Genomic DNA, 13891 nt, shown 5'->3' on the forward strand with positions numbered 1-13891 from the left:
TCAGAGAGAAAACTAATTTTTCTTTTTAATGCGCAACGCAGTGCATTGTGCACTGGCTTGTGTATCTCGTTCTCTAAGGCAAATGTCAATCCCAATCAGCTGAGTGCATGTAAACAGTATATAAAATTTACCTCGTACTTGTTGCTATAAACACGTAGTCTTATCAATTTCAATGAAATTATTATAATAATTAAGTTTACAAATTATTTATAAACTCTATTTATTTCAGTTGTATATGTATAATTATCAGTCTTTTAATTTTATATTAATACTGAGGAAGTTTAAATTTTCGGTGATCTCAGGGCGTGCAAAAAAAAATTTGATATTATATTATTATATATACTACCACGATGTTACCATTGACAAATAAAGAGGTTAGTTAAAAAAATGAATTTAAAGTTCAATTATCTTTATTATATGTTAATATCACTATTTTCATAATATACAATATATGATATTAATATGCAAAATCGAAAAAATATAAAACCTTGGTTTTATCGATTAGCTATTCATGACTTCATTAATTTTCTTATAGCTAAAACCCAAGAATACTTACAACTACTCTACTATTATGTGTGCTGGTAAATATGTCTCATTGCATGGTGTTGTAAGTATATAAAATGAATAATATTTTTTTGACTGAATTTAAAATTTAGTTAACAATCAATAACAACAACACCACACTAAAAAATTATTATTTTCACTATTTAGATTTCAACTCTGTTGTTACCATTGACGATACAAGTAATTGGTGGTCAATATGGTGAGTTGATACACCCGAAGACTGAATATGACCCAATAGAGCCTAATATAAAAATACTGTCTTTGACAGATATGACTGTCTTACATGAAGTGGTTCTAATAAGCCTGCTCTTTTTTGCGCATTTAATAGGTTTGATTAGTGTGATCAAGGTTAGTTGAGAGAAAAGCAAAATTACGATAATTTAATTTCTTTTGTTTATGATACATATTATTTTTTTAAATTGATAATTTATTTCTCTATATTTCTAGAAATGGGGAATAGGCTTAGTATTTTATTTTCTGGTCCGTGGAGGAGAGTTATGCCTATCTTTTACTTGGTTCATAAGTGTAACTAACAATAGTATCAAGTCTCATGTTATGTCACAATTTGAATTGGGATGGTATTGCTTATTTGCTTTAGGTATGTTTAAATAATTATCTTGTTTTATTTTTTTTACCAATAGTACTCAACCATGAAGTTAACAAATGGTTTTTTTTTTTTTAGTTATCGAATTCATATCTTCAGTTTTGGTACTTGCAGTAACAGTTCAAGTCCTAAAATGCAAGAAGAAGGAATGAGTGTCTGGAATAATTACCAGAAATCATGCTTATTAAGCGGGTATTATTTACAACAAAAAAAAAATTTAAGCGCAACAAAAATAAAATAAAAAAATATATCTACTAAAAATTATAAAAAGTATATAGTATTTTATAAGGACAATAGTAATATAATTATTATTGTAATTATAAATCGAATTAAAATACAATTTTTCTAGCAACTTTCTAGTAGTGAATTTCTTCTATAAATTGTTTACTGGTGTTTATTTAATAGTCAAAAAAAAAAAAAACTATTCCAAACAATATCTACGTTAATGGTCTCAAACAAATCGATTGCTTAATTTTCATTATTTATTAAGGTGTTAGAATAATTATTAAAATGTCTTTGAAAATCATGTATACTAAATACTTCATCATTTAAAGTAAAAAAGTTAATAATTGAATTTTGTCTAAGTTTGATTATTAGATTTTATTTTTTGATAATTATTTAATGAACACAAAAACATATGATGGGATGTTTTCGACCATTGCAGTTGTGAAAATGGTCTGACATCTTGGTTTTGCTGAGAGAAAACTAATTTTTTTTTCAATGCGCAACGCAGTGCATTGTGCACTGGCTTGTGTGTCTCTTTCTCTAAGGCAAATGTCAATCCCAATCAGCTGAGTGCATGTAAACAGTACATATATAAAATTTATCTCAGACCTGTAGCTATAAACACGTGGTCTTGTCATTTTCAATGAAATTATTATAATAATTAAGATTACAAATTATTTATAAACTTTACTTATTTCAGTTGTACATATGTATATAATTTAATTATCAGTCTGAATTTTAAAATCATTTAAAAACATCCCTAATCGAACAGTCGGTGTGAGTTGGGTGCATATAAAATTAGCAATAATCATCAGTTTTTTGGTATAATTATCAGTCTTTTAATTTTATATTAATACTGAAGAAGTTTAAATTTTCGGTGATCTCAGGGCGTGAAAAAAAAAAAATTAATATACTACCGCGATGTTACCATTGACAAATAAAGAGGTTAATTAAAAAAATAAATTCAAACTTAAATTATTTTTATTATGTTAATATCACCATTTTCATAATTTAAGATATATGATAAAATTAAAAAATTTAAAACCCTGGATTTATTAATAAGCTATTCATGACTTTACTAATTTTTTTATAGATAAAACCCAATAAAACTTACAACTACTCTACTATTATATGTGCCGGTAAATATGTCTCATTTTATGGCGCTGTAAGTATATAAAATGAATAATATTTTTTTGACTGAATTTAAAATTTAGTTAACAGTTAATAACAACACCACACTGAAAAATTAATCTTTTTACTATTTAGATTTCAACTCTGTTGTTACCATTAACGGTTCAAGTAATTGGTGGTCAATATGGTCAGGTGATACACCCAAAAGGTGACAATGACCCAATAGAGCCTAATATGATATTGCTGTCTTTGACAGATATGACTGTCTTACATGAAGTGGTTCTGATAAGCCTGCTCTTTTTTGCGCATTTAATAGGTTTGATTAGTGTGATCAAGGTTAGTTCAAAGAAAAGCAAAACTACGATAATTATTTTTATTTATGATAAATATTATTTTTTTAAATTGATAATTCATTTTTCTTAATTTCTAGAAATGGGGTGTAGGCTTAATATTTTATTTCCTGGTCCATATAGGCGAGACATGCATATCTTTTTCTTGGTGGATAAGTGTAATTACCAATCATATGAAGTCTCATGTTATGTCACAATTTGTATTGGGATGGTATTGCTTCTTTGCTTTCTGTATGTTGAAATAATCATGTTGAGTTTTATTTTTTTTATTACTAATAGTACTCAGTCGTTAAGTTCAAGAATGTGTTTTTGTTTTTTTTTTTAGTTATCCAATTCATGTCTGCAGTTTTGGTACTTCTAGTGACAGTTCAAGTCGTAAAATGTAAAAAAGAATAAGTGTCTGGAATAATTACCGAAGATCATGCTTATTGAGCGAGCATTATTTACAACAAAAAGAAAATTTAAGCGCAACAAAAATGAAATAAAAATATATGTATATTGAAAATTATAAAAAGTATATAGTATTTTATAAAGACAATAGTAATATTATTATTATCGTAATTTTAAATCGAAATAAAAAATACAATTTTTCTAGCAACTTTCTAGTTGTGAATTTCTGCTATAAATCGTTTACTGGTGTTTATTTAATAGTCAACAAAAATAATTATTCTGGAGAATATACATATACGTTAATGGTCTCAAACAAATCGATTACTTAATTTTCATTATTTATTAAGATTTTATAATAATTATAAAAATGTCTTTTAATATCATGTACTAAATATTTCATCATTTAAAGCAAAAAAATAAATAAATAAATTTTGTTTTGGAGATTGATTATTGGATTGATATTTATTTAATGAACACAAAAACATATGATGGTGTTTTCGACCATTGCAGTTGTAAAAATGGTCGGACGTCTTGGTTTTTCTGAAAAAACTAATTTATTTTTTTAATGCGCAACGCAGTGCATTGTGCACTGGTTCGTGTGTCTCTTTCTCTAAGGCAAATGTCATCCCAATCAGCTGAGTGCATATAAACAATATATAAAATTTATCTCGTACCTGTTGCTATAAACACGTGGTCTTGTCATTTTCAATGAAATTATCATAATAATAAGATTACAAATTATTTATAAACTCTACTTATTTCAAGTGTATATATAATATAATTTAATTATCAGTCTTTGAATTTTATAATCACTTAGAAAAATTTCTAATGGAACAGTCAGTGTCAGTTGGGTGCATATAAAATTAGCAATAATCATCAGTTTTTTAATATAATTATCAGTTTTTGAATTTTATGATTACAAAAAAGTTGATATTATCGGTGATATCAGGGAGTGGAAAAAATTTGATATTACCACGATGTTATTACCATTGACACATCAAAAGGTTAGTTAATAAAAATAATTTAAATTTAAATTATCTTCTTTGCTTATATTAAAACTTATAATTCGAAAATTAAAAGGCTATTCTACTATTTACACGTAAAATCAAAAAAATAGATGAAATCTGGCATTCATCAATCAGCTGTTCATGATTTTATTATTTTTTTATAGGCGCAGGACGAAATACCACGTCACAGTAGGGTTTGCTGCTTCAGTACTTATGCATTTGCTAAATTTGTCACACTGTATAGCCTTGTAAGTATAATAAAATACACATGTTCTTTTGACCAAATTTAAACTTGAGTTAACAGTCAATAACAACAACAGCATACTAAAGAATGAATCTTTTTGGTATTTAGATTTCAACTGTGTTGTTACCATTAACGGTACAAGTAATTGGTGGTCAATATGGTGTGCTTATATACCCCACCGAAGGCGGTCTTAAAAAACTCTTTACTTTCACAGATGTGCCTGCCGCAGTTGAGGCTATTCCGATAACCCTGCTCGCCCTTGTGCATTTATTTGGTTTTATTAGTGTGCTTAAGGTTGGTTGATAAAAAAGCAAAATTATATGATAATTTGATTTTTTTTATTTAAGAAGATACAAATAATTTTATTAATTGATAATTTTGATATCTTTAATTTTAGAAATGGACTCAATACATATTACTTTATTTTGTTGCCCGTGCAGTAGAAGTGCTTTTCTTTTTTTTTTGGTTGGTTAGTGTAGGTGCAGAAGAAAGTATCAAGTCTCATGTGATGTCACAATATTTATTGAAATGGTGTTCCGCCTTTTCTTTCCGTACGTTGAACTAATATTTTTGAGTTTTATTTTTTACTAATAATTTTCAGCGGTCAAGTTAAAAAATATTTTTTTTTTTTAGTGAACGCACTCTTCTCTCTATATGTAATACTTGCAATGGCAATCGAAGCAGACAAAGACAAGGACGAATAAGTGTCGAGTTACCAAGGATCATGCTTATTTAGCGATCATCGTTTACAACAAAAAACATTTAAACGTAACAAAAATAAAATGAAAATATATTTATATATTAAAAATTATCGAAAGTATAAATAGTATTTTATAAGGACGATAGTAATAAAATTATTATTGTGATTATAAATCGAATTAAATACAAATTTTTCTAGCAAATCTCTATAGTAGTGAATTTCTGCTAGAAATATTTTACTGGTGTTTATTTAATAGTCAAAAAAAAAAAAAACTATTTTAGAGAATATATACGTTAATGATCTGAAAAAAATCGATTGCTTAATCTTCATTATTTATTATGGTGTTATAATAATTATTAATATTTTTTTCAATATCATGTGCTAAATATTTCATCATTTAAAGCAAAAAAATAAGTAAATAAATTTTGTTTTGGAGATTGATTATTGGATTGATATTTATATCTAATGAACACGAAAACATATGATGGTGTTTTTGACCATTGCAGTTGTGAAAATGGTCAGACATCTTGGTTTTTCTGCGAGAAAACTAATTTTTATTTTTAATGCGCAACTTAGTGCATTGTGCACTGGTTCGTGTGTCTCTTTCTCTAAGGCAAATGTCATCCCAATCAGCTGAGTGCATATAAACAGTATATAAAATTATATCTCGTACCTGTTGCTATAAACACGTAGTCTTGTTATTTTCAATAAAATATTATCAGTCTTTGAATTTTATAATCACATGAAAAGTTTGAATTTTCGAGGATCTCAGGTGCGAAAAAAAGTTCGATATTACCACAATGATACCATTGACAAATAAAGAGGTTAGTCGAAAAATTTTCATCATATTAATTAATATCGCATAATTTAAGAGAAAATTAAAAAAATATAAAACCTTGGATTTATCAATAAGCCCTTCATGGCTTTATTAATTTTTTTATAGATAAAACCCAAGAATCCTTTCTGCCACTCCACTCTTATGTGGGCTGGTAAATATGCCTCACTTCATGGCGCTGTAAGTATATATAGAATGAATAATATTTTTTCGGTTGAATTTAAAATTTAGTTAACAGTCAATTAAATCAACACCACACTAAAAAAGTTAATCTTTTTACTATTTAGGTTACAACTCTGTTGTTACCACTAACGGTACAAGTAATTGGTGGCCAATATGGTGAGGTGATCAACCCGAACAATGATCCTCACTCAAAAGAGCCTGATGTGAAAATACTGTCTTTGACAGATATGACTTTGCTACATGAAGCGGTTCTGATAAGCCTGCTCTTTTTTGCGCATTTGATAGGTTTTTTCAGTGTGCTTAAGGTTAGTTTAAAAAAAAGCAAAATTATGATGATTTGATTTTTTTTATTTATGATACATATTATTTTTTTTAATCGATAATTTATTTTCTTCAATTCTAGAAATGGGTTGTAGGTTTACTATTTTATTCTTTGGTCCGTTTGGGCGAGACATGCCTATCTTTATCTTGGTTGGGAAGTGTCACTAACAATAGTATCAAGTCTCATGTTATGTCACAATTTGTATTGGGATGGTATTGCTTCTTTCCTATCGGTATGTTTAAATAATTATCTTGTTTTATTTTTTTTTTACCAATAGTACTCAGCCATTAAGTTAACAAATGTTTTTTTTTAGTTATCGAATTCTTAACTTCAGCCTTAGTACTTTCAGTGACAGTTCGAGTCATTAAATGTAAGAAAGAATAAGAGTCTGAAAAAGTTACACCGAAGATCATGCTTATTTAGCGAGCATTATTTTTAACAAAAGAAATTTGAAAGCAACGAAAATAATATGAAAATATATATATACACAGTAAAAAAAAGTTGGTAATTCGTTTGTAATTTGTAGACTTTAGTCGTTTGTCAAATTTTTGTTTGTTAATTTAACAAAAAAAAATTTGTAAAATCTTTTGACAAATTTTATTTGTTAATTTTACAAAACAAAAAATTTGTAAAATATTTTTACAAACTCCGTTTGTTAATTTTACAAATTGTTTGTTAATTTTACCAACAAAAATTTTAAAATGTTTTTACAATATGGTTGTTAATTTTACAAATTTTTTTGTGTTAAATTGCTCGAAGAATATATAAATGAAGATTTAATGTAAAAATAAGTAGAATATTTGAAAAAATAATAAAATTTACGTATCAAAAAATATTATATAAATGAATAGACATTTATTTTTTTGCTTGCACAAAAAAAAAAAAATTTAACAAAAAGTATTTGTAAAATTAACAAACAGCTGTTTGTAGTTTTATTTTACAAACAAAATTTGTAAAATTAACAAACAGTTATTTCAGACCTAATTTACTGCAAATAAAATGTTTGTTAAATTAACAAACGTTTTGTTGGTGGACCTAAATTAACAAACTGAATTTGTTAATTTTACCAACTATTTTTTACTGTGTATACATTAAAAATTATAAAAAGTATATATTTTATAAGGACAATAGCGATAAAATTATTATTGTAATTATAAATCGAATTAAAATACAATTTTTCTAGCAACTTTCTAGTGGTGAATTTCTGCTATAAATTGTTTACTGGTGTTTATTTAATGTGGTCTCAAACAAATCGATTGCTTAATTTTCATTATTTATTAAGTCGTTAAAATAATTATTAAAATGTCTTTCAATATCATGTATTAAATATTTCATCAATTAAAGTAAAAAAATGAATAAATAAATTTTGTCTGAGAGTTTGCTTATTAGATTGATATTTATCTAATGAACACGAAAACATATGGTTGTGTTTTTGACCATTGCAGTTGTGAAAATGGACAGACATCTTGGTTTTTCTGAGAGAGAAAACTAATTTTTTTTTTTTAATGCGCAACGCAGTGCATTGTGCACTGGTTCGTCCGTCTCTTTCTCTAAGGCAAATGTCATCCCAATCGCAGCTGAGTGCATATAAACAATATATAAAGTTTATCTCGTACCTGTCACTATCAACACGTAGTCTTGTCATTTTCAATGAAATTATTATAATAATAAGATTACAAATTATTTATAAACTCTACTTATTTCAAGTGTATATGTAATATAATTTAATTATCAGTCTTTAAATTTTATAATCACTTAAAAACATCCCTATATAATTGAACAGTCAGTGTCAGTTGGGTGCATATAAAATTAGCAATAATCATCAGTTTTTTAGTATAATTATCAGTTTTTGAATTTTATGATTACAAAAAAGTTGATATTATCGGTGATATCAGGGAGTGGAAAAAATTTGATATTATCACGATGTTATTACCATTGACACATCAAAAGGTTAGTTGATAAAAATAATTTAAATTTAAATTATCTTCATTGCCTATATTAAAACTTATAATTTGAAAATTAAAAGGCTATTCTACTATTTACACGTATAAAATCCAAAAAATACCTGAAATCTTGCATTCATCAATCAGCTGTTTATGATTTTATTATTTTTTTATAGACGCAGGACGAAATACTACGTCACAGTAGAATTTGCTGCTTCAGTACTTATGCATTTGCTAAATTTGTCGCACTGTATAGCCTTGTAAGTATAATAAAATACACATGTTCTTTTGACCAAATTTAAACTTAAGCTAACAGTCAATAGCAACAACGGCATACAAAAAAATAAACCTTTTTACTATTCAGATTACAACTTTGTTGTTACCATTAACGATACAAGTAATTGGTGGTCAATATGGTGTGCTTATATACCCCAGCGAAGGCCGTTTTGAAAAACTCTTTACTTTCACAGATGTGCCTGCCGCAGTTGAGGCTATTCCGATAACCCTGCTCGCCCTTGTGCATTTATTTGGTTTTATTAGTGTGATTAAGGTTAGTTGATAAAAAAGCAAAATTATGATAATTTGATTTTTTTTATTTAAGATACAAGTAATTTTATTAATTGATAATTTGGATATATCTTTAATTCTAGAAATGGACTGGATACATAGTACTTTATTTTCTTGTCCGTGTAGTAGAACTGTTTTTCTTTTTTTTTTGGTTGATTAGTGCAGTCGACGAAAGTATCAAGTCTCATGTGATGTCACAATATTTATTGAAATGGTGTTGCAGCTTTTCTCTCCGTACGTTGAACTAATTCTGTTGAATTTTATTTTTTTTTACTAATAATTTTCAGCGGTCAAGTTAAAAAATGTTTTATTTTTTTTTTAGTGAACGCACTCTTCTCTCTCTATGTAATACTTGCAATGGCAATCGAAGCAGACAAAGACAAGGACGAATAAGTGTCGAGTTACCAAGGATCATGCTTATTTAGCGATCATCGTTTACAACAAAAAACATTTAAACGTAACAAAAATAAAATGAAAATATATTTATATATTAAAAATTATCGAAAGTATATATAGTATTTTATAATGACAATAGTAATATAATTATTTTTGTAATTAACAATTTTTCAAGCAACAGGGAAAATAATTTGCAGCGCATTGGTTTGTATGTCTCACATGGCATTATGTCAATCTGACAGTCAGCTGAGTGTATGTAAACAATATGTAAAATTTGCTATAAATACGTAGCTTTGTAATTTTAAGGTATTTCGTCGATTTTTTTCCGAATATGAGAATGCTTTGAAATTTATACAGTAGATTCTTGAAATACTAATACATTTATGTAATATCAGGGCGTGGCAAAAGTTTAATATTATTACGATGGTATACCATTGACAAATAAAAAGGTCAGTTAAATAAAAAATCAGTTTAAATTAGAATTATCTTCATTACATTAACTTTAGCTATTTTCATTATTTCGAGAATCGAAACCTTTTAAATATTTAAATGGCATATCGAAAAATATATAAAATCTTGTACTCATCAAGCAGCAGCTGTTCATGATTTCGTTCATTTTTCTATCGGTAAAATCGATAAAATGTCAAGATACTTTTTACCGCTGTGCTTTTTATCGTGCTGGTAAATATTTCAGAATACAAAAAATTCAACATTTTAAATACTTACAAAATATACAGTTTTTGATTATAAAATTTTAAATAATTCCTATAATTCAATAGAATGTTTTTTGTACACTAATAAATTATAATTCAATTGATTTTTTTTTTCTAATGCGCATCGCAGCGCAGTGGGAAAACGATTTGACTTGAGCTATCTGCCCTTAAATAGTTCATATGTCTCTCTCGTAGACAAATGTCAATCTGACAGTCAGCTGCGTGTTTGTAAACAATATATAGAATTTTCCATAAATATGTAGTTTTGTAATTTTAAATCGAATTATTAAAATCAAATTATTTTAGTGGTATAATTATCAGTCTTTGAATTTTATAATTACATAAAAAGTTTAAATTTTCGGTGATCTATATATATATAGTGTTTTATTCACGTCAACTAATTTTAAATAAATATAATTAGTGATTTTTTACTTTAAATATAATGTTAAAATGTTATGTTAATATTTTAGGTGATATCAGGGCGTGGAAAAATTTTACTATTACCAAGATGATACCATTGACAAATAAAGAAGAGGTGAGTTGAAAAAATCGATTTAAACTCAAAATATATATTTATTATATTAATAAAGCTATTTTCATAATTTAAAATTAATATGCAAAATCGAAAGAATATAAAATCTTGGAATATGAATCAATTAGCTATTTATGACTTAATTAATTTTTTTATAGATAAAACCCAAGCATTTAGGCCACGCTGATCTTATGCGTCATGGTAAATATATCTCACTTTATGGTGCTGTAAGTATATAAAATGAATAAGATTTTTTTGACTAAATTTAAAATTTAACAATCAATTAAATCAACACCACACTAAGAAATTAATCTGTTTACTATTCAGATTACAACTCTGTTGTTACCATTAACGGTACAAGTAATTGGTGGTCAATATGGTGTGTTGGTGTGCGCGTTTAAACTTAAATCAACAGACCCTGATATGATAATACTGTCTTTGACAGATATGTCTGTCTTACATGAAGTGGTTCTGATAAGCCTGCTCTTTTTTGCGCATTTAATAGGTTTTATTGGTGTGATTAAGGTTGGTTGAAAGAACATCAAAATTATGATGATTCGATTTTTTTTATTTATGATACAAATTATTTTTTGTAATTGACAATTTATTTTCTTCAATTCTAGAAATGGGCTGCAGTCTTACTATTTTATTTTTTCGTCCGTTTTGGCGAGTCCATCCTATATTTTTCTTGGTTCATAAGTGTAACTAAGGATCATATCAAGTCTCATGTTATGTCACAAATTGTATTGGGATGGTATTGCTTCTTCGCTTTCAGTATGTTGAAATAATCATATTGATTTTTATTTTTTTTACTAATAGTACTCAGCCGTTAAGTTTAAAATGTTTTTTTTTTTTTTTTTTAGTTATCGAACTCGTGTTTACATCTATAATACATGTAGTGACATTTAAAGTCATAAAATGCAAGAAGGAATGAGTGTTTGGAATAATTACCGGAGATCATGCTTATTTAGCGAGCATTATTTACAACAAAAAGAAAATTTAAGCGCAACAAAAATAAAATAAAAATATATGCATATTGAAAATTATAAAAAGTATATAGTATTTTATAAGGACAATAGTAATATAATTATTATTGTAATTATAAATCGAATTAAAATACAATTTTTCTAGCAACTTTTAATTGGTGAATTCCTGCTATAAATTGTTTACTGGTGTTTATTTAATAGTCAACAAAAATAATTATTTTGGAGAATATACATACTTATACGTTTATGGTCTCAAACAAATCGATTGCTTAATTTTCATTATTTATTAAGGTGTTATAATAATTTGATTATTATAGAGTTTCATTATTAGATTGATATTTACCTAATTAACATAAAAACATATGATGGTGTTTTTGACCATTGCAGTTGTGAAAATGGACAGACATCTAGAAGACATCTTGCAAGAAAACTAATTTTTTTTTTTAATGCGCAACGCAGTGCATTGTGCACTGGTTCGTGTGTCTCTTTCTCTAAGGCAAATGTCAATCCGAATCAGCTGAGTGCACGTAAACAGTATATAAAATTTATCTCGTACCTGTTGCTATAAACACGTGGTCTTGTCATTTCCAATGAAATTATTATAATAATTAAGATTACAAATTATTTATAAACTCTACTTATTTCAGCGGTATATGTATGTTTATCAGTCTTTTAAATTTATATTAATACTAAGGAATTTCAAATTTTCGCTGATCTCAGGGGCGTGAAAAAAAAAATTGATGAATTACCACGATGTTACCATTGACAAATAAAGAGGTTAGTTAAAAAAATCATTTTAAACTCAAAATATCTTCAATATATTGATAGCACTCTTTTCATAATTTCGAGAATTAAAACGTTTCAATTATTTAAATGCCAAATCGAAAAAATATAAAATCTTGCATTCAACAATCAGCTGTTCATGATTTTATTTATTGTTTTTCTATAGATAAAACAGATAAAATGTCAGGATACTTTCTACCGCTGTGCTCTTTATAGAGCTGGTAGATTTTTCGCTCTTCATGGCGTTGTAAGTATAGAAAATATATATTATTATTACTGAATATAAAATTAAGATATCAGTAAATTACAACAACACCGCATACTAAAAATTTATTCTTTTTGTTATTTAGATTTCAGCTCTGTTGTTACCATTAACGGTACAAGTAATTAGTAGTCAATATGGTGAGTTAAGGGTACCGATCATACCAGATAGGGAGAGTGGCCGAATAATGACTTTGGAAAATATGCCCTTCAGAGATGAGATGTTTCTGATAAGCTTGCTCTTTCTTGCCAATTTATTGGGTTATATTAGTGTGATTAAGGTTAATTGAAAGAAAAGTAAAATTATGATAATTCGATTTTTTTTATTTACAATACATATTATTTTGCTTAATTGATAACTTTTTTTCTTTTATTTCTAGGGATCGGTTCCGGGCTTGGGATTTTATTTAATCGTCCGTATGGTCGAGTTGCTGATATCTTGGTGTTGGGCGGTGAGTGTAGATGCCGGACAAATCAAGTCTCATTATCTGCCACAATTTTTATTAGAATTGTTTTGCTATTCTGCTTTCTGTATGTTGCAATAATCATGCTAAATTTTATTTATATTGTTTTTTCCTTTCAAAACTCAGCCGTTTAGTTTAAATATATTTTTTTTTCTTTTAGTTATCAGTTTGGCGTCTACATTCGTAGTAATTCAGCTGTTGGCACTAGTGTTAAAAAACAAGACAGATTGAGCGATCATCGTTCATAACAAAAAACATTTTATGCAAAGAAATAAAAGTAAAATATACATATTAAAGACTATAAAAAGATTATAGTATTCTATGATGACAATAGTAATATAATTATTATTGAAATTATAAATCATTAAGTAAAATACAATTTTTTAAGCAACTTGACATTTTTTTTCTACGAGAAAACAATTTATTTTTTTCATCAATGATGACTTATTATGCATTCTTTTTGTTGTTTCTTTAATCATTCTTTTTTACATTAATAATTTATACTCGTGGACATTGTACAAAGAATTGAATATCAGTTAAATTATTTTATCCCTCATCTTGTATCATTTAAGAAACAAGTATACAAAAGATATTTATTTAATATTTCTATTTATTTTTAAAAAAATAATAAAAATAATATTTCATCATTTTATAAAATTAATTGCATACCATATATACATTTAGGTTTTTT

General features: G+C 26.7%; 2 protein-coding genes and 2 long non-coding RNA genes across 5 annotated transcripts; all 4 read left to right on the plus strand.

Moving 5' to 3' along the window:
• The first annotated feature begins 257 nt into the window (after window positions 1-257).
• LOC122854458 lies at window positions 258-1354 on the plus strand. Its single transcript, XM_044155117.1, has 5 exons — window positions 258-374; window positions 536-607; window positions 712-912; window positions 1012-1162; window positions 1247-1354. The coding sequence occupies exons 1-5, from the start codon at window positions 351-353 to the stop codon at window positions 1318-1320; spliced, it is 522 nt and encodes a 173-aa protein (XP_044011052.1). The 5' UTR covers window positions 258-350; the 3' UTR covers window positions 1321-1354.
• A 2804-nt stretch (window positions 1355-4158) lies between these two features.
• Window positions 4159-9753, plus strand: LOC122854459. The gene is made up of 5 exons (XM_044155118.1): window positions 4159-4268; window positions 8675-8758; window positions 8863-9048; window positions 9149-9299; window positions 9388-9753. Exons 1-5 carry the CDS (start codon window positions 4242-4244, stop codon window positions 9456-9458), a joined length of 519 nt encoding a protein of 172 aa, XP_044011053.1. The 5' UTR covers window positions 4159-4241; the 3' UTR covers window positions 9459-9753.
• A 1111-nt stretch (window positions 9754-10864) lies between these two features.
• On the plus strand, window positions 10865-11770 carry LOC122854460. The gene is made up of 4 exons (XR_006373964.1): window positions 10865-10933; window positions 11034-11231; window positions 11330-11480; window positions 11570-11770. It is a non-coding gene; the product is annotated as an uncharacterized LOC122854460 (long non-coding RNA).
• A 1061-nt stretch (window positions 11771-12831) lies between these two features.
• LOC122854461 lies at window positions 12832-13471 on the plus strand. 2 transcript variants are annotated; one of them, XR_006373966.1, is made up of 3 exons: window positions 12832-13017; window positions 13117-13188; window positions 13361-13471. It is a non-coding gene; the product is annotated as an uncharacterized LOC122854461 (long non-coding RNA). The 2 variants fall into 2 exon arrangements; XR_006373965.1 differs by having other exon boundaries at window positions 13117-13267; window positions 13361-13423.
• The last annotated feature ends 420 nt before the right edge of the window (window positions 13472-13891 follow it).

Source organism: Aphidius gifuensis, linkage group LG4 (genome assembly GCF_014905175.1).
Source record: "Aphidius gifuensis isolate YNYX2018 linkage group LG4, ASM1490517v1, whole genome shotgun sequence".
In the NCBI taxonomy this organism is placed as follows: domain Eukaryota; kingdom Metazoa; phylum Arthropoda; class Insecta; order Hymenoptera; family Braconidae; genus Aphidius; species Aphidius gifuensis.

Excerpts from the sequence above, each read along its gene's own strand:
- LOC122854458 (XM_044155117.1), top strand. The coding sequence starts at position 351 with ATGTTACCATTGACAAATAAAGAG. Across the intron at positions 375-535 it reads TACCATTGACAAATAAAGAG|CTAAAACCCAAGAATACTTA; the intron begins GTTAGTTAAAAA and ends ATTTTCTTATAG. Across the intron at positions 608-711 it reads ATGTCTCATTGCATGGTGTT|ATTTCAACTCTGTTGTTACC; the intron begins GTAAGTATATAA and ends TTCACTATTTAG.
- LOC122854459 (XM_044155118.1), top strand. The coding sequence starts at position 4,242 with ATGTTATTACCATTGACACATCAAAAG. Across the intron at positions 8,759-8,862 it reads TTGTCGCACTGTATAGCCTT|ATTACAACTTTGTTGTTACC; the intron begins GTAAGTATAATA and ends TTTACTATTCAG. Across the intron at positions 9,300-9,387 it reads GTGTTGCAGCTTTTCTCTCC|TGAACGCACTCTTCTCTCTC; the intron begins GTACGTTGAACT and ends TTTTTTTTTTAG.